General features: G+C 43.6%; 1 protein-coding gene across 1 annotated transcript in view; it reads left to right on the top strand.

The window, feature by feature from the left end:
- Positions 1 to 18,116, top strand: part of dlgap1a (discs, large homolog-associated protein 1a) — a gene marked incomplete at both ends in the record, with an annotated part of 62,805 nt that extends 44,689 nt beyond the window's left edge. Inside the window, 11 exons of the mRNA XM_083782692.1 lie at positions 2,446 to 2,573; positions 3,004 to 3,024; positions 5,216 to 5,341; positions 6,211 to 6,609; positions 7,692 to 7,768; positions 10,722 to 10,767; positions 11,888 to 12,187; positions 12,896 to 13,028; positions 13,369 to 13,460; positions 13,877 to 14,029; positions 17,892 to 18,116. Coding sequence (XP_083638818.1) covers positions 2,446 to 2,573; positions 3,004 to 3,024; positions 5,216 to 5,341; positions 6,211 to 6,609; positions 7,692 to 7,768; positions 10,722 to 10,767; positions 11,888 to 12,187; positions 12,896 to 13,028; positions 13,369 to 13,460; positions 13,877 to 14,029; positions 17,892 to 18,116 — 1,700 coding nt within the window. The remainder of the gene's footprint in view (positions 1 to 2,445; positions 2,574 to 3,003; positions 3,025 to 5,215; positions 5,342 to 6,210; positions 6,610 to 7,691; positions 7,769 to 10,721; positions 10,768 to 11,887; positions 12,188 to 12,895; positions 13,029 to 13,368; positions 13,461 to 13,876; positions 14,030 to 17,891) is intronic.
- Positions 18,117 to 19,705: the final 1,589 nt, after the last annotated feature.

Raw genomic sequence — 19,705 nt, 5'->3', positions numbered from 1 at the left:
ACAAAACAGGTCAAGCCAAAGCCACGATCAGACTTTACATGTTGGCCAAGACCATAACTATGTCTGCGTGCGTGCGTGCGTGCGTGCGTGTGTGTGTCTGTGTGAGTGCGTGCGTGTTGTTTATCTTCCCAGCAGCATATTGATATTTAGCTGCTGATATGTAAGCGAGCTACATCATCCTGCGGCTACTACATTCCGTACAGGAACACACAAGCGTGAATAAGTGACATTTCACGTCTGCGTTCAGATGTTTTAAAGCCGGTGGCTATGTGTACTGGACAGCAAAGTGAGGTCTGAGGACCCCCAGGGGACCTTAAGGTGGTCCCAGGGGGTCCCCAGCCAAATGTGTTACTTTCCCATCAAAATCAGTTCAAACACTTTAACCCCCTATACATTTTGAAAATAGACAATCTACAAGCTCACCGTGTAAAATGTGAAACATTTGGAATGATTTTGAAACATTTGGACAAATCTTGTATGGGACAAAGTATTGTATTGGGTCTGCCACCAAATACCTATCATTTTGGGTCCTTGACATGAAAATAGATTTTCAATAAGGAACGTTGTGGATGAATGGAAAATGTGAACCTGAACACGCTGTCAACATGTTATCTAACAGGGCAGACATGCTTTAAATCAGTGATTAATATTCACCTGCATTTACCAACAACCCCCAGTTTGTATGCATTAGGCCACAGACCACCATTTGATACAGGCGTCTAATCTAATCCATGGGATGGGACCCCAATCAATCTACAATGTGAAATCCTCAGTGTTCATTTACCTCTGAGAGTTAAAAGGTTAGTTCAGATTTTGGAAATACTTGCCATTAATATAGTTGACCCCTTCAGTGTCACTATGCCAGCAGCAGCAGCAGCAGCACAAAACAAAGTGACAGAGGGGTCACATTTGAATGAAAGTTGTGCTATGTAGTAGAAATAGGTCAACAATACAAATGACGCTAGTTTTGTGGATTAATTTATTTTTAGTGTGTGGCCCCCAACCCAGTGCCCCCCACCAAATGACCGGAACTACTTAATATTCACTAAAACCAGACCAGAACTCCTACCACGAGACTCGGGCAATCAATTAATACTGGCAAGACACGTAAGTAAGTACCGGTCCATTCGGTTCTCAACTATGAAGCATTTACCCGAGGACCCCCTGGAACCCCCTACCTACAGTACCCCTGGGGGTCCCAGGGCCCAATGTTGGGAACCAGTGCTTTCAAAATGAATTGGAGTACGTACCATGGACTAATTATCCCCCCCCCCAACTCCCTAATCTCCGGCGCTGTCCGCTGTGAGACGTCAAATCAAAATCCATTAAAGTAAATTGATGCTCAGCCTTGTTTATTGAAATTTAATTCCCAGTATGAGAACAATAAATGCAACAGAAATGAATTAAGAGGCTCATCGCAGAAGAAACAAAAAATCCTCCATGTTAATTTAACTCTTGAGAGCATATGGGTCCATCTCTCATTGTTACACTCTGTGTGCCATGATGACAGCTGCTGCACGCACGCATGCACGCACGCATACACACACACACACACACACACACACACACACACACACACACACACACACACACGCATACGCACAACCCACTGGTAATGTGTAATAATTCCGTCTTTCATGGCTGTATGAAGGGTGTGATGTTACAGTACTGCTTGCCTTGGTCCCTGGAGGGCTAGAGGTCCCCCTGGAGGACTGAGGGTCCAGGGGCAACACTTAGGGATTACACCGTATAACCAGTCAAATCATGTTAAAGTTTGTATAATTGTCCCCACCAGGCCAAAGGCATGGGGAGAGAGTATGTTTTGCCGTCCGTCCGTCCGTCCGTCCGTCCGTCCGTCCGTGCGTGCGTGAACTAAAATTTTGATAAAAATATCATCATATATAATTTAATAAAATAACTAAAACCAAGACAAGCTGAGACTTCTAGATAATGTAAACGCGTCTCTACAGTAAATAGCGTGTTTTGTCTTCCCTGACATCAGAACCGTTTGTCTGTTGCCAGCTTAAGTACAATCATGCTCCGTGTTTACATGTGCTTCCACATGCGATCACACAGTCTACACCTCATGCGGTGCTGCGTTTGAGTTGCTCTGACAAGCCTGATCATCGTAACCCATTTAGACTTCAGGCCGATTCTACATATGGTCTCAGTATATGCCTAGCCTGCATACATACTGGATATACTGTACCTGCACAATGCAGGGCAGGCTATACTTGATTTGATAGGCAATTACTGTAAATGTCACTGTCAAATATTTTGTCCCAGTCCAGCCTTGCTGAAAGACAGTCAGATACAGATTGCTTCAAAACCTGGTGGATATCACCAACGATGAACCATGGATACAGTAGCTCTCCTCATCTCTGCTCATAGTCATACAAATCAAAACAAATGCATGACTCTCCTCTCCTCTCCTCTCTTCCATAGTGTCGTCCTGCATCACCACCTATAAGAAGACAGCTCCTCCACCCGTGCCTCCCAGGACCTCCACCTGCTCCACTGCCTCCAAACCCTACATCTCCATCACTGCCCAGAGCAGCACTGAGTCTGCTCAGGTACATTATACCTAACCCTACATCTCCATCACTGCCCAGAGCAGCACTGCGTCTGCTCAGGTACATTATACCTAACCCTACATCTCCATCACTGCCCAGAGCAGCACAGAGTCTGCTCAGGTACATTATACCTAACCCTACATCTCCATCACTGCCCAGAGCAGCACAGAGTCTGCTCAGGTACATTATCTCCATCACTGCCCAGAGCAGCACTGAGTCTGCTCAGGTACATTATACCTAACCCTACATCTCCATCACTGCCCAGAGCAGCACTGAGTCTGCTCAGGTACATTTACCTAACCCTACATCTCCATCACTGCCCAGAGCAGCACTGAGTCTGCTCAGGTACATTATACCTAACCCTACATCTCCATCACTGCCCAGAGCAGCACTGAGTCTGCTCAGGTACATTATCTCCATCACTGCCCAGAGCAGCACTGAGTCTGCGCAGGTACATTATACCTAACCCTACATCTCCATCACTGCCCAGAGCAGCACTGAGTCTGCTCAGGTACATTATACCTAACCCTACATCTCCATCACTGCTCAGAGCAGCACAGAGTCTGCTCAGGTACATTATCTCCATCACTGCCCAGAGCAGCACTGAGTCTGCTCAGGTACATTATCTCCATCACTGCTCAGAGCAGCACAGAGTCTGCTCAGGTACATTATCTCCATCACTGCCCAGAGCAGCACTGAGTCTGCTCAGGTACATTATACCTAACCAAGAGTCCAGGGATGAAGTCTAAAGCCTGATTTGTACATTGACCTACAAGCTCACAACACGCCACAGACGTGACGTGTTGTGAGCTTGTAATCGGCTATTTTCGGCATGTGACAAGTTCCAGTTATGTCTCAAACTCTAGAAGTCCAGGTTACCCACAGACTAGTTGCTCACATAGCAAAGTACATACATAGAAACACACAGTCTAGTAGAAAAGAAAGCTGTCACTTGAGGGGTGAGAATTTAAAGCATCACAACTATGTAATGGCAGAATTCCATTGTATTATGTTTTAACTTTTAATTTGATTGTGAAGTATGAGTGGTTATACCTCAGGAAGAGTAGTCTGAGGACTAATGGGGATCCATAATAAACAATAAACAATGTCTATTTAAATTTAAATTAGTTTGCCATCATATAGAACAGAGCACTTTTGTATTGTCATTCTCCATATCCATAGTTTAAAGTGCTGCTGTCACGAGCTATAGTATGTGGCAAGACAGACAGAACTACAGGAGTTTCACAGACAAACCATATTACGTTTCAGGATGTGTAAGACATAAACACTATAGAGCACCGAAGTCTGACGTCAATATGCAAATGCAATATTCAATACGCAAATGCACAGGTTCGTGTACTTTTTATTTGCATTGTAATCCCCATAGGGGGATTTTAGATCGCCTCATATAAGAACTGTGTTTGAAAAATAAACATGTCATCCCGGCCGCTTCACTCATATGGATATGAAGAATCAACTGACTGAGAGAAAACGCTAATGTTACTGCTACTGAATTCGTTACATTTTCACTAGAAGCAGACTGTATCATATATGAGTGACTGACTGTCACAAACGATACAGAAACACCTCCCTGACAATAACGCCGAGACAGCTTGTTTATTTTTGGACGACAACGCTTATAGTAGACGATATTAAGATCACCCCATGTTATTCTCCATAGAGAAATTACTTCCGCGAACCAGGGGAATCGAAGGGATGAGCGAGTTACGCCAGGACTTCGGTGCTCTATACACAGTGCAAGTTTTATACTCGTCACTGTTGTGGTGCCAATATACATATGTATTTTGGTGGTCTGCGGCCTGTGTCGATGCTCGGAAATAGAACCGAGCCCTGGAAGATGCTTCAACAGGTTTTGAAGCGCCCACTTGACGCCTACTAACAGTTTCACTACAGCTGTTAAAACCCAGTCCTTGACGCAAGAGTCTGGTGCGTTCTATCTCTGTAATTAAATGCCAATTTCTTGAGATAGAAAATGATATGTTTATAAAAAAAGGTTGACAGTGTTCTAGTAAGCTGTATTGATGTGCGAAGGTGTATTAAGAAAAATGCGATTAAGTCTTAACTGCAATCTTCTGTAATTAGAATGTTGCATGCAGATTAATTATAACAACCATTATCTATAACTTTTAATACTGGAATATATTGGGCTGGTTCTAGATAGTGTCTTTGCCGCTATCAGTTGAGGTTAAATCTGGGACATTATCCAAAATCTATTATTTAAAAACACATTTCATTAGCTTTATAGCTATAGCAACATGAGCAGAGTCAGAACAGTGAATCAGAAAGAAATGTCAGATCACAGAATACCTATTTTGACCAGGCAGAATCAAATTCAACAAATTGACACTACATTTAGTAGTAGTAGATATTTTTAAACACAAATCTTCTCTTAATTCTGGTAGTCCCTGGCTGGCACAAACCATTTTCTGATGGGGTTTGGCAGCCAAATACAATTTGGGGGTCCTTGACTTGAAAAGGTTTGAGAACCACTGCTATGTACATTATCTGTCAAAAGGACAAAACGCCAAAGATCTCAAGAGCTTATCTCCACAAAATGTGACACAACAATCTCTTTTTGCTGCTGCCTTACGTCTTACCACTCTCTCTCTCAAACCAATCAGGATGCCTACATGGAAGGGGAGGGACCAAGAGGAGACATGACCATCCAATCAGGGCTCAGTAACTCTACGGAGAGCATTGACAGCATGAAGGCTTTGACAGCAGCCATCGAGGCTGCCAACGCACAGGTCAGTGTGTTCACCCGGAAAGAAATATGAGGTGGCAAAGATAGGATAGGCTACCCCTTAAACCCCAATGTGTTGCTGTCGGGCAGAAACAGGACATGACACCTCTTGAGCTGATCAAATGTTTTTATTGTGCAATACATTTATTTTGGTTTGGCGATTAATTGGATGTGCTGTTAGGTACTCTTTCTGGAGAAAACAGATTACATCTCCCAAGGACTCCGAATCCCCCAGTACATAAAACTAGGTCTAAAACGACCAATAGAGGGTATGCGCGTGTCATCATCATCTTACCAGGAAGTTATGCGGGAACGTCTACTGAGTGGCAAAAACTACTTTCTGGCCTTGACAGCCCATATATATCCAAACAGAAAAGTCCTATCTGATTGCATTTAGCAACGTTAAACAATGTTAAGCTCACTTTGCCACTCGATTTGCCATTATCACTTGCATGCGCATGCCCTCTAGCAGCACTCACGTACATGTCTGTACGTGAGTGCGATGCTTCTTCGTTGTGTTTTTTCGAAAAATAAGGCCCTACTATACTACAGCGTCACACAAAAGCACATGCTGTTTTTGTTTTTGAAGAGAGTGAAAATATCAGATCTAACATCTCACAACCCGTCGCAACGCCAACGCACTGTGAGCTTGTAGATCTGCTATATCTGGCTAAGAGATTTGGTCTAGAGAAGGAAACAACAGCAGACCAAGTAAGTACAGTTGCAACCCAGGTCTGTTTCCCTCAATGTGTACAGAGGTTTAAAACCTCCAGCATGTAGTCTAATGTTTGTCAGTGTCCTTACCCCCTTCCAGGTCCATGGGCCGGCCAGCCATGTAGTCTAATGTTTGTCACTGTCCTTTTCCCCTTCCAGATCCATGGGCCGGCCAGCCAGCATGTCCTTAACAGCAGCATCACTGTCAGCACACCAGCCGCCATGGCTCTCTGCAGACCATCGCAGGGGGAGCCGGGCCTCAGGGACCAGTACAGAGCACATCAGGGGGACGTCCTGATGAGGGAGCAGTACAGACCGCCACAGGTGGACGGCCTCAGGGACCAGTACAGAGCACAACAACAGACGGACAGCCTGATGAGGGACCCCTATAGACCAGCGGACCCGTACAGACCAGCACAGGTGGACAGCCTGATGATGGACCCGTACAGGCCAGCACAGGTGGACGGCCTGATTAGGGACCCGTACAGACCAGAAACACACTGTGATCCCAGGAAGGAAGCACTCAGGCAGGGCAAATGTCTCTCCATAGGCATCCAGGTAGGTACAGAGAGGAGAGGAGAGGAGAGGAGAGGAGAGGAGAGGAGAGGAGAGGAGAGGAGAGGAGAGGAGAGGAGAGGAGAGGAGAGGAGAGGAGAGGAGAGGAGAGGAGAGGAGAGGAGAGGAGAGGAGAGGAGAGGAGAGGAGAGGAGAGGAGAGGAGAGGAGAGGAGAGGAGAGGAGAGGAGAGGAGAGGAGAGGAGAGGAGAGGAGAGGAGAGGAGAGGAGAGGAGAGGAGAGGAGAGGAGAGAGGAGATTTGGTATGTGGATTTCTTGCTTTGCCCTGCCCTCTTGTGGTGGTAATTATATTTGCAAGACAACTCTACCAGATCAGGTTTCTTAGGAGAAGACATGCTCAACTCAAGGGGAGTTTTGAGGTCAGGTGAGGTCTCTTACAGTCTAATTGAAAGACAAAGAATATAAGAAACTGCTCAAGAGAGTGCAGGTAATCTTTTCACTGGATATTATAATTACACCATTTCAATTTAGTCGTGCTTTATCCCATTTTAGGCGGGAACCCCTTTTTGTAACCCTTCCCTTCTGTACGGGAACGGTTCTGTACAGTACAGTATTCAAAAATGAAAAAATAATTATGCTGCTATAGCCTATAAATATTTGATGTTTTTCCAGAAAACTTAGGTCAGGATTTAGACAGCGTTTTTAGAATCAACCTAGAATCAACAATATTATGTCTCGAATAGGTCACAGCCTCAAGTGTATTATTGTGTTAACTAACACATAGTTATAAAGGATAGAGTGGCATAGAGCGACAGCCCCGGCTGCCCCGCCCCCCGCTCTTCATTTCAATGGAAGTCAGTGGCGTTTTGAAGCACCCGGAAGAACACTCTACTTCCCTTTTTTTCGATTTGGACACCAAACTTTGGTGTATTTAAAAAACAATTATTAGAAAAATATATTTTGAAATACCGGTATGTATTTTTGTAAATGTAGAAAGAAATGATGGTATTTTCACTTGAGTCGTCATAAAAATTGGTCCGTGACCCACAAATGTTTGGGAACCAGACAACCAGTGCATTCTAATAGCTGTAATCAGTGGTGATTAGTGGTGATTGTCCGCTGCAGGTGGACGGACCAGAGGACGACCCTGAGGACCCGTCAAAGTTCGCCTCCATTGGGGTTCAAGTGGAGGATGGGAAAGTGTGAGTACATATTATACTATACACCGTCTCTTTCCATCCATGTAGGCCTTGAATCAGAATTTGTTTTATTTTCACATCACAGGTTTACAGGTGTAAATCAGTGGGTGAAATTAATTTTGTGCAAGCTAGATTATTTCGTACAGAAAAGGCTGCCTTTCAAAAATAAACAGTCCCTAAGATAACATTATAACTTCCTGACAACATTTTGCAATAACCGTGAATGTATTCTCATCAAAACGAATAGCTGTGTTAGCACTCCAACCCATAATGGAACATAACACATTGAGAACAACAGGCCAAGCTCATTATTATCACTTGGTACCAGTCCCAGACAGTCAACAAGCCTCTACATGAAGTATTCTTTTGTCCTTGACTTCAATATATGTCTGTGTCTGCCGGAGCACACATTTTAAATCAAATGATAAATGCAAATAACACAAGCACGTTCACTCTTCATGTCTGTCTGCCCGCCCGCCACCGTTCTTGCATAATAAAGCAATCTACTGTCAGTGGGGGAACATCATTCGAAAAATGAAAGGATTTGCAGAGTTATCTCAGCCAGGGTACGCACATATTCTTCAACATGTACACTACTAGACAGACACAGTTAAACTAGCAGATGGCAGTACGTACTCATGCAGTATCTCTACAATTACAATTTTACAATTTAGGCATTTTGCAAATGCTCTTAATCCAGAGCGATTTTACAGTAAGCAAGAACAACACATGGTAATACATCAAATACTATACATACTGTAATCAGTCATCAAGGAGCATATTAAGCAACCTGAGAACCTAACATCGTCTAACACTGAAACTATGAGTATATGCTAGAGTGCTATATGTCTACATGTCTAAGCCTATGCATACGCCTGGAAGGTCGTCGAGGCTAGTGCAAGTGCTACGGCAAGTGCTACGGGCTAAGATGGCGTTTGAAGAGGTGAGTTTTCAGACTCCAGAGGGAAGAGAGTCATATGTAAAATGTTATACTGTATTTTAAGACCTTAACCCATTTTGGGCGGGAACCCCTTTTAGTGTTTTAAACATTATGTTATAATTTAGCTATTGAAGAATAGCAGATCTACAAGCTCACCGAGTGTAGGTCTGCTATTTTTTAAATTTCGTAAAAATGTGGCGCAAATCTTTGAGTATATATTCTTTCAAAGTGAATGTTTTTAAATCAGGTCTAAATGGGTTAAATTGGTTATTATGCGAACCTTTTATTTTATTCTTGCAATAATTTTGCACATTTTCTCAGAGCAGGCATCACATTGTTTTTCCTTTTTTTTTTTTTCAGATATTATCGTTTTATCATTTTTACTCTATTCGTTTATTACACATATTTATGTCATATCACATCCAGTGGTTCTCTTAGATGTCCAGTGCTGGTGTTACTGCAGTATGGGCTATATGTCTGAGTCATCTGTTCTATAATTGTAGCAGTGTGGCTCTCTGGCTGCTAGCAAACACCCACACACCTATCAGCCAGCATTATCAACACCCACACACCCATCAGCTAGCATTATCACCTCACCCTGTGAAGCTGTGGGAGGAAGGATAACCTGAGGGAGACTGGGGGAGAGGCTCTGGTCCCCCTTCAGCCGCCCGTCTTCCCGCCATCGCGGCTTCAAGCTTATTTAACGCCTTTATTTGTGCTCCATTGCACCCTGGGAATATAGCCCGATGTACACTTTGTACAGCTATAGCTAACAACGTGCCACGTCGTGACTTTATAAACCAGGTTTTGCAGGACACATTTTGATCCTACCATAATTATATGGTATCCCTCACCTATAGCGAATTTGACCTTACACGCACGTGCGTGCGTACGTGCGTGCGTGCGTGCGTGTGTGTATTTATCTCTCCCTTCCCCCATACATCTCTTTCTCTCTCCATCAGACTCCCTCTCTCTCTCTGTCTCCCTCTGGTTGTCTTCATCTTTCTCTGCCTCCCACGCTCATCTCTGTGGAGAGCCATTCACTGCAGACAGCCTTCCAAATATTGAGGGTGTATTCAGTGAAATGGCTTCTCTCGGGCGGATAGGGGAGCAGCTACGGGTCAGACCATAGAAAAGGATCAAAACGACACTCTCACAGTTATACGTCCTCGGCTGTTTGCTGAGCGTTCTGACCTGAACATTTCAGAAATAAAGAATAGTAACAGGCAGGCGTGCTTTTTTCAATGCACATTCAGCCTCTCTTCAGGTGATATTCCTTTTGATAGATGAAGATACAACAGAGGGAGAAAAGCCTTTACCAACCAAGCATAATGTACACGTATACATCATTCTAAACAATACAGCCTGAAATAGACTGCATGGAATCCTACAATAAACAGCTTGCAGGGGTATTGGAAGCAGTGGTGTAAAGTACTTTTGCTTAATCGTGACATAAAAAAACGTTTTTGTAAAATATATATTTATTCGTTTTTTTGTTTTCTGAGCTCAATAGCACCCAAAAAACCTGAACTTTTAACATTCAGTACATTTACTGTGGTCTGGGGTTTTCTGGCTCTAACAAGTGCTCTGATTTGCCTGTGGACTGTGAGGGATGTTGTCACTGTTGAGGGATTTTGACTGCTTTCATTGCAGCTCAAAAGGCTTAAGAACACTGAGAGAAAACACCAGACAATCCACTGAATGTTCAAAGTTCAGGTTGTGTGGGTGTAATTGAAGCCATAAAACCTAAAAGAAAAACGAAAAAATATAGTATGTAGTTGTACTTAGCCAATCGCGACACACTGTGAGCTTGTAGATCTGCTATTTTCAAAAGATTTCTCTTATACATTTCATATATTTGAAACTTTTTCTCAAGTCAATTTTGAATCCAGACGTTTCCTTTCAACAGAGTATTTCTTCATTGCAGTATTGATATACTTTTTCTTAAGTAAGAGTATCTTTCCACTACTTGCTCTCTGGTACTTATTGCTGTGTTTGTGTCTCCATCGTGGCCAGGTACCGACGCTTCCAGCGCTCCAACAGTGTCACAGCAGCAGTACAGGTAAACTATATCCACTATTATTTCACTCAGAAGCTTGCTAAACTTTACTGCTGCATTTTGCGATAAACGTGAACTTGTATAAACCCATTATGACCTGAGGCCAATTCTACAAATGTCTGTTAAACAGTTGTCTGAAAACCTTCAGTGGTGCTCAAACTGTCAAGGACCCCCAAACTGTATTTGGCCACCGACCCCAATCTCAAAATATATTGTTCCAGCGACCCCCAGATATTCAAAGATTTGCACAAATGTTCCAGAATTGACAAAAATAGCAGATATACAAGCTCATAGCATGGAGTGATTACAATTTACAATTTAGGCATTTAGCAGACGCTCTTAATCCAGAGCGATTTACATTAAAGGAGAATTCCATGCTAGAAGGCTTTCTTACCTTTCTTACCTTTCTTTGTAGTCGTTACGTCCCCACCAAAGAGGTCCAGGTGTTTTGTTGTGCAAAAGCTCCTTATTGGCTATTTCCAATTGAATGGGGTGTTGTGCTAATTCGCTTATTTCCATCGAAATAAGTAGTAAACTGTGCCGCTTGGGATATTATTTACATTATGAAGAGAGGATATATACAAAAAATATATAATTTTGAGCGATGGAAATAAGCGAATTAGCCCAACACCCCATAGCCCCATTCAATTTCCATTCAATTCAATGCAATTAATTATGGTAAGGGAAATAGCCAATAAGGAGCTTTTACACAAAATAACACCTGGACCTCTTTGGTGGGGACGTAACAAGAAAGCATTCTAGCATGGAATTCTCCTTTAAGCAAGAACAAAAAAGCATGGGAATACATCACATAAAAAGCATTTATCATGAAACATGCGTAAACTAAGAACGTAACAGTGGAATATCTATATAATGAAACTATACATATAAACAATACATATATACTATACTATGCTATGTACTATGACTATGACTATGACTATGCTATGACTACATACAATGCAATTATAGTGCTGTCTACATAACATGCTATAAGTCTGTATCAAATTCTATCTAAGATGCACTATGAACTCGTAAATCTGCTATTTTTGGAATATCGAAAGTAATACAATAATGGTTAAAGTGGTTTAAACACAGATGCTTTGTATAACGGGGTCGACAGGCGGACCTGGACCTGCCAGACGTGCTGGACACGCCTATGGACTCTCCGGACACGGACTTTGAGCTCCCGTTGTCGCCGTCGGGCTCGGTGTCGCTGCAGTACTCGCTGCGCGACGCCGCCTCCTCCACCGTCAGCATCCAGGGCTCGGGGAACCACTACCACGCCTGCACCTCCGACGACTACGACGACGTGGGCTTCGACCCGTCCATCCTGCCGCCGCCCGACCCCTGGATAGACAGCGTGACCGAGGACGACTCCCTGGAGCCCGCCCCCGCCTTCAACCCATCTGCCATCCTGGAGGTAGTTTTTTGTTTTGTAATTTTTTTTGTTTTAAATGTATTCGCACAATAAAATCAGCTACAAATAGACCCTCCAGAAAACCGCAGGCAAAAATCCTTGATCGTGTAGGCTAGAATCCTTGATTTTGCGATGAAATATGCAGGTTTTTATGTGATTTATGTTGTGACAAATGTGGGAAGTTTCGAAAAAGATTTACCCCTGCTTAATCTGCATAATGTATGAATAAATGAACCATTGTAAAGCGCTTTGAGCACTTGGAAAAGCGCTATAAAAATGCAATTCATTATGCTGTAAATTATGCGTTGTGATCACATAATTACATTTTTCTGGGGGGTCTATACAAAGTAACGTTATTAAAAGGCACAGAAATAAGTGCCGGTGATGAAGGAAACCCATGGGGTTCTTGCCTATATTAATAAACGTTAAATAAAAGCATACAGAGGTACATGTGTTTTACATGGCAGACTTTGCTAGATTGATCTGCATTCAACCCATCTTAACCATCAGCAGCAGTATTTTAACCAAATGTTTTATGACTGTTGTATGTATCACCTCAGTATCGAAAATGGCATGAAACCAATTTAGAATATGCATAATTGTAGGCTATTAATGTAGTGGTGTTTGTGTTTGTGTTTGTGTGTGTGCGTGTGCGTGTGTGTGCGTGTGCGTGTGTGTGCGTGTGTGTGTGTGCGTGCGTGGTGATGGCAGGTGGTGCAGCGGTCAGTGTGCCAGAGAGATGGACGCTGGTTCCTCAAGCTGCTGCAGGCGGAGACAGACAGAATGGAAGGCTGGTGTCAGCAGATGGAGTTGGACCAACAGGAAAATGACCTGCCCGATGACAGTATGTCTGTGTGTGTGTGTGTGTGTGTGTGTGTGTGTGTGTGTGTGTGTGTGTGTGTGTGTGTGTGTGTGTGTGTGTGTGTGTGTGTGTGTGTGTGTGTGTGTGTGTGTACTAGTATACACACATAGAATATGAACTATCATGACACTATTGAGCCTGTTGCACTGAGACAAGTAGGCCTGCATAATCATGCTGCAAAATGCCCGGTTCTACATTGTACCATCACTTTAAAGTGTCACCCACTGTGCTCGCCCATACGAGACAACCAAAGTGCTAATTAACGTCCAAGTTGTTCTTTGACTGTTCTTGACGTGCTCAAAGGTTTTGATGTGCTTTGCAGTCCTGGGGAAGATCCGGAGTGCGGTGGGAAGTGCCCAGCTTCTGATGTCTCAGAAGTTCCAGCAGTTCAAAGACCTGTGTGAAGACAACTTGGTGAGTGTCAACAGGCCTCTCGCTATATCTCTGTTAACAATGTGAACTCTGGCATATCCCTAGTTTCATCAAGATTCTTTCAAGTCAGAATATGTAACGTCCATTTTAGTTGTCTTTTTTTTGTACGACATCGCTCCCGACATGTTAATGTTTCTTGCGAAAGGTAAACAGCGTGAGCTAATGGCGGTCTCCATGCCGGTAAAGCGGAAATGAAACTACCTAAATATAGGGCAAATGCCCTGGCACTGGCAGGGCTTAACTACCTTCTCCCGCCACCAGGTGGCAATCTTTTTCATGTCAAGGATCCCCAAAATGATCTGTATTTGGCCACGGACCCCCATCTCAAAATATGCTTATTCTGGGGGAACAAGAACAAACGTGAGTATTCTTTTCACCCCCACCATGCCTGTCCTCAGAACCCTCAGGCCCACCCCAGGCCCGTGGCGTCCGACCTGGCAGGCTTCTGGGACATGCTGCAGCTCTCCATCGAGAACATCAGCCTCAAGTTCGACGAGCTGCACCAGCTGCGCGCCAACAACTGGAGACCCCTGGACCCCCCCGAGAGAAAGGTACGCACCGCAGCCCGGACCCCCCTGTCTGTCTGTCTGTCTGTCTGTCTGTCTGTCTGTCTGTCTGTCTGTCTGTCTGTCTGTCTGTCTGTCTGTCTGTCTGTCTGTGTGTGTGTGTGTGTGTGTGTGTGTGTGTGTGTGTGTGTGTGTGTGTGTGTGTGTGTAACGAATCAACGATTTAATAGTAATTATGAAATTGACATTTTGTTACAGTATAGTTGCAGTGTGTTACTCTGTCTGCTTCAACACATAAATAAAGATGCTGATTTGGTCATTTTCATTTATTAGACTTAAGCAAATAAATGGATTGCCTGGGCCTCATGTGTTATTCCGAAATCACGTCTAGAAATCTAATTGAATGCCACTGGGTCGACAAGTCTCTACCGTCCTACATCATTATATTTATTTAAAAAAAACATCAGTGTTTATTGCAATGATTCCCCTATTTAATTTAGAACAACGTGTGATACATCATACCTTGAATAATGTGATACATAATATCATAATAAAAACATTGGCTAGTCTGTCTGTATCTACATTCTGTGTGTCTGTGTGTCTGTTTGTCTGTCTGTCTCTCTTGTCCACTTCCCTCTCCTCCTCTCCTGTCAGAGAGGCTAACTATCTTTGTGACGGTCATACATAATGTGGTGGTTGCCTACTGTTGAGTTACGCATCTATTCTAGACAGAGAGACACAGCTGTGTGTGCAGGCTTTGGTCCAGTGTGGTACCACTGACACGCACGCACGCACACACAAACACACAGTCGTATCAGGGCTATGCCTTGCAACATGTTTACATTAGCCTGACAAAAGCTTGGATCTCCAAGAAGTCTGAGGATTTTTAGATACATTTCCATGCATTGCTGTTTTATCTGACAACACAATTGGTCAGACGAGACATTCTTATGACCCAGTAAGGAACATTGTGATTAAGGTTGAGCTTTTGTAATAACTATTCTAATTGGAAGACTCACCAGGATAGGCTGGTAAACCATCCCGGTCACGTGAATTCACATTATCAGTGTCTTCTGCAGACCAGTCTGGTCCCTATTGTGTTTCTTGGTCCTGGAGGGTGTAGAGATTTGTACAAATATTTGCGTACGATGCCAGCTATCAATATAGTACTGGAAAATACAGAGACAATGGAGATTCAAGGTTTTGCGGTGCACATAATAAGTCCTTCACATTGAGTGATCTGACTCGCGGTGTCGTTTTCATCTGCATGGCTGATCAAGCATTGCTGTTGTTCTAACTGTCTGGCAACACGTTGCTTTTGTCTGTGGGACAAACATTCTACCAGAGTGAATTCCTCAGCCATGAACCTCCACGTTTACTTCCTTCCCCTTTTCCAATGGGCTTTATGCACATACGCCATTTTGGACAGAACTTGTGGTGTTACCGCTGGTACTAATGAAGGCTCTGTTTCATTCTGGTCAAACAGAGTCAGGGTGCTGCTATTGTGCGTGTTGGCTCACAGGAAACACTCTGTTACACCAGTGGGTCTCAAAGTGTCCTTGAGTGGGTTCCAAATGGCCCCTTTTATGGGTGTGTAACTATGGAACCAAAATTGACCGTCCATTTGGTTCCATTTGTACACTCTCAGAGTTATGTCCTTGAAATTAAAACGTTTGAGAACCACTGCACACTAAATGGAACAGAGCCTTAGTTAGTATCATCGGCAACACAGGAAGTTGGGAAGCGGCCCAGAAATAGGAAGAGTTATTCTGTGTGCATATAGTCCATTCAAAAGATTATTAGTGCAGTTCTGAGAGATGATGGGACATTCTTAATAATTAAGAGGGATGTGACATATACCTCTTGTTTCATTTCGGTGTTTTTATTTTATTGTGGTATGTTGCATTTTGAAGAAATTTCTAGTTCCCAAAAGTAAGATTCCGAAGGCTCTTCTGATAAACAAGGCAGTATGGTGGAGAGAGCTAACAGTAAAATGAACTCAAACTCATCTCACAAAGATGCCAGTGCTGGTGGCTTAGTTACTACTCGGCCCGAACAAGACCTGATTTATTTTTTAAGTTCTATCACTGTGAAATATCCTGTAGAACATATCTAGACAACCCTGAAAAGTCCCTGAGAATAATTCTGCTGCGTCATGCTTTCTACTGGTAATATTAGTAAATGAACGAGCATTTACTGCTGCCATGCCACTGCTGGAGAGCCAGGCAAAACATTTGAATACAATTGGTTTCAAATACCGATTTACATTAATTACATTTGGATTTAGTACACTTCTATGAGGAAGTTGTTTGAGATGTGTCGCCTTCTTATTGGCTTGAAAGTGGTTGTTGCATCATTTGTGGGGGGCATGTTTTAAAGGCTTTCGGTGTATACTCAAATCGATGCACTTTTGATACCATATAATATGTGAAAATATTTGGATCACTTACTTTACACAAAAGACTAATTTGAACAGTTCAATTATATTTAGTCACAAAGGGGAGACAGCAGCTTATCTCAGTGGTCAGAAGTCAGCAAAAATATGGATTTTCAAGTCTGGATGCTGGAGACACTTGAGATGTGGGCTTTGCAAAACTACAGTGCAGCACAACATTAGGCTTTGTTTATGTACACAATGTATTTTAATTAAACTATGTACAGTATTTTGTTTTCTGCCTGGAACTCGATTTATACTTGGTCATACAGTGGTGTAAGTAAGTAGCAAGGGGAAGCAATGGTTCCCGAGTCACAGGAGTCTGTCTTCTGTTTGGATAGCATGAGGCAGCTTGATGTACAACTATACCTCTTGGAAATTATGCTCATAATGTTGCAGAGACTTACCCCCAGTCAAACCCTTGATGCTGATTGTTAAGCAGGGAGGCATACTTTATAGTGTTGTATGTCATTGTCTCTGCCAGGGATTGAACCCCCGAGGTATAACCTTAAGGCCACTGATCTGGTATACGAGGGTGTCCCGCACAGAAAACAGCCGACCTACAACCTCACATCATGATGTGGCACGTTAGCAGCTTGTAGATCGGCTATTTTTGTCACGGGTAACCAGCACATATATAGTATAAGTCAGGCTTCAGGCTCACTCAACAGTGGATCTCCGACATGGCTGCGCATTGTTGTGAAATTTGATTTTCTGACGGCTTCCTCATGTGCTTTATCTGTTTGTCTTTGTTGTCTTTCTTGTTGTGGTCTTTCTTGTGCTGTGTTCGTGTGTCGACAGTGAGGGCCCATGCAATCAGCCACGCACCAAACAGCACCTCGTGGCCATCATAGACACATTGCGCTTGTCTGTCCTTCCATCTGTTTGTCTATCCTTCCATCTGTCTGTTCCTTCCATCCATCCATCCTTCCTTCCTTCCTTCCTTCCTACCTACCTCCCTACCGTCGTTCCTCTGCTGTCGTCTCGCCATGTGCGCTTTTTCTCTGTTCTGTTCAAAAGAACCTTTGAAAAGTTGATTTGTGGTTGTGTGAAAACAGACCGGTCAAAATGCGGTCTGATGAGTGTGTTCTGGAGTGAGGTGTTCTCCTCACCTCCCCTCATTCACTCCCAATGACACACTTGATATGTAATAAAGACACATATATAGCTGTACTATAAAGCACATGTATGCACGCTAAGAACTACTGACTATATTTGACATGGACTCCTCTTCCTCTTAACACGCACTCACACACATGTGCAGTGCGTGACATGTATGCATGCATGCGCTACTGGAAGAAGCCAAACCTCTACTCCTGCATCAATGCCATCAATTAAAAAGGCAAACACACTGTACATACAGTGATGAACGGAACCGCACACACACCCACAAACACCACTCTTGTCTTGTGTTTTTCCTGAAACGCTCTCCCCCTCACTCCCTCCCCTCCCCTCCCATCCGACGCTCACCAGGAGAGGCGTCTCCCGCCCGCGGTGCCAAAGAAACCCCCTAAGGCCCCCCACCACCACCCCCCGTTGGCCCGGGACTGGTCTCTGGAGAGCTCTGAGAAGCAGCGGCAAGAAGCGCGCAAGCGTCTGATGGCCGCCAAGCGCGCAGCGTCCGTGCGGCAGAACTCGGCGACGGAGAGCGCCGACAGCATCGAAATCTACATCCCCGAGGCTCAGACGAGGCTATGAGAGCCCGCCAGCCACAGCGAACCAAGCTCACATGTAGACAGAGGGCTTATCCACACACACACACACACGCACATAGGCGCACACACACACACACACACACACACACACACACACACACACACACACACACACACACACACACACACACACACACACTCCAGGCATACCAGGCATTTCTTCAGGTCTTGTGGCCATATATGAACACTGCAGGATAGACGCGGGCTATAATATAAAAACGCTCTCTTGTTTTCCATTTTCCCATGAGAGATGGTGGCTACTGTCTCTTCTCTTCTATCTTCCTCTGCCTCTCTCCCTCCCTCCCTCCCCGTCCTTTTGTGGAAGATGAACCCTGCACAGATTATTCAGCTCTCTTTGAAGAGGAGGATGGACAGAGTTTGATCACTTTTAACTGTAATATATAGGAAGCCATCGTGGTGATTCCACAGCGTTGAACATAGAAATTATAGTGTTGATGTTACAAAAAAGAAAAAGAAAATAAGCCACATACGAAGGTTGATGTCTAAATAATGTTTGGGAATGAGTTTCTTTGGATACTTTGGACCGAACCTAAGCATGGATCACCTGGGTTTTCTCCCTTGCTTGGTTAGTACTTTCTACCTTTACGGAGTCACTTTTTCCACAAGGGTTAAGAATGATTCGGCTGAGAAACAGGGTACGTTTATGCATAAGCAATATTCACCAAAAACGTGGCAACGTTTGTTGGGATTGCGTACAACACACAGTGTGGTACTTGGTGTGCAGTGCATTCCTTTTGCTTTGAAGCAAGTTGAAATTCACAGAATTGACGTATACCATGGAAGCAATTACTCTTGTTATTTGTTGAGGTTTTTCTTTTTCCTTTCAAGATTATTTAATTATATTGGTAGTAAAGTAAAGAAAGAGGGAGCAGACAGCAGACAGATTGCCCATAAGTATGTTTTAATTCAGTTAGAATTGACTTTGATTGAAGTAGAACTTGACTGTGACCTTCTTGAGTCAGTTTCTACAAAGAATGATCTTCAGTGATTTACGGGTAAAGTTCCTGCCCACAACTGTAGAGACTACTATAGAGGTTTGAAATCCATAACATAGAACAATTGGCCGTGCTCACCGAAGGGAAGCCCGTTTTGGGTGGTCTCTGTTGTTGCACTATAGCGACTCCTACAGGTTGGTCAGGGTGCCTGTTGAGCAGGGAAAGAAACTACAGTATATAGAATAGCAGCATGTTCCTCTTCATGCGTTGTATAGCCTACTCCTAGTGAAACATCACTGTCGGGTAAAAGGAAACATTACTACTTTTTTTCTGGACTGGAATTCCCAGATGAATCTTAGTGTGAGTTTATCTTTTATCCAGGTGTACAATGTGCAATTAGGAAGTACTGTCATTTTGTTCGGTTTGATTTCTGTCTCTTTATGTTATCAATCTCAGATCTACATGTTAGCTAGAGAGAAACAGTTTCTCTGCTGTCATGGAAAGCCTTAGGGGAATGAAGAGTAACATGTTATCCAAACCAACACCAAATGAGAGAATCCACGGACGGTGCTGGACATTGCTTTAGCACCACTCTGTGTTTGACTGATCCCAGAAC

This window comes from Protomyctophum parallelum (assembly GCF_964188405.1).
Source record: "Protomyctophum parallelum genome assembly, chromosome: 14".
Lineage (NCBI taxonomy): Eukaryota > Metazoa > Chordata > Actinopteri > Myctophiformes > Myctophidae > Protomyctophum > Protomyctophum parallelum.
This window is presented reverse-complemented; position numbering and strand designations above follow the sequence as displayed.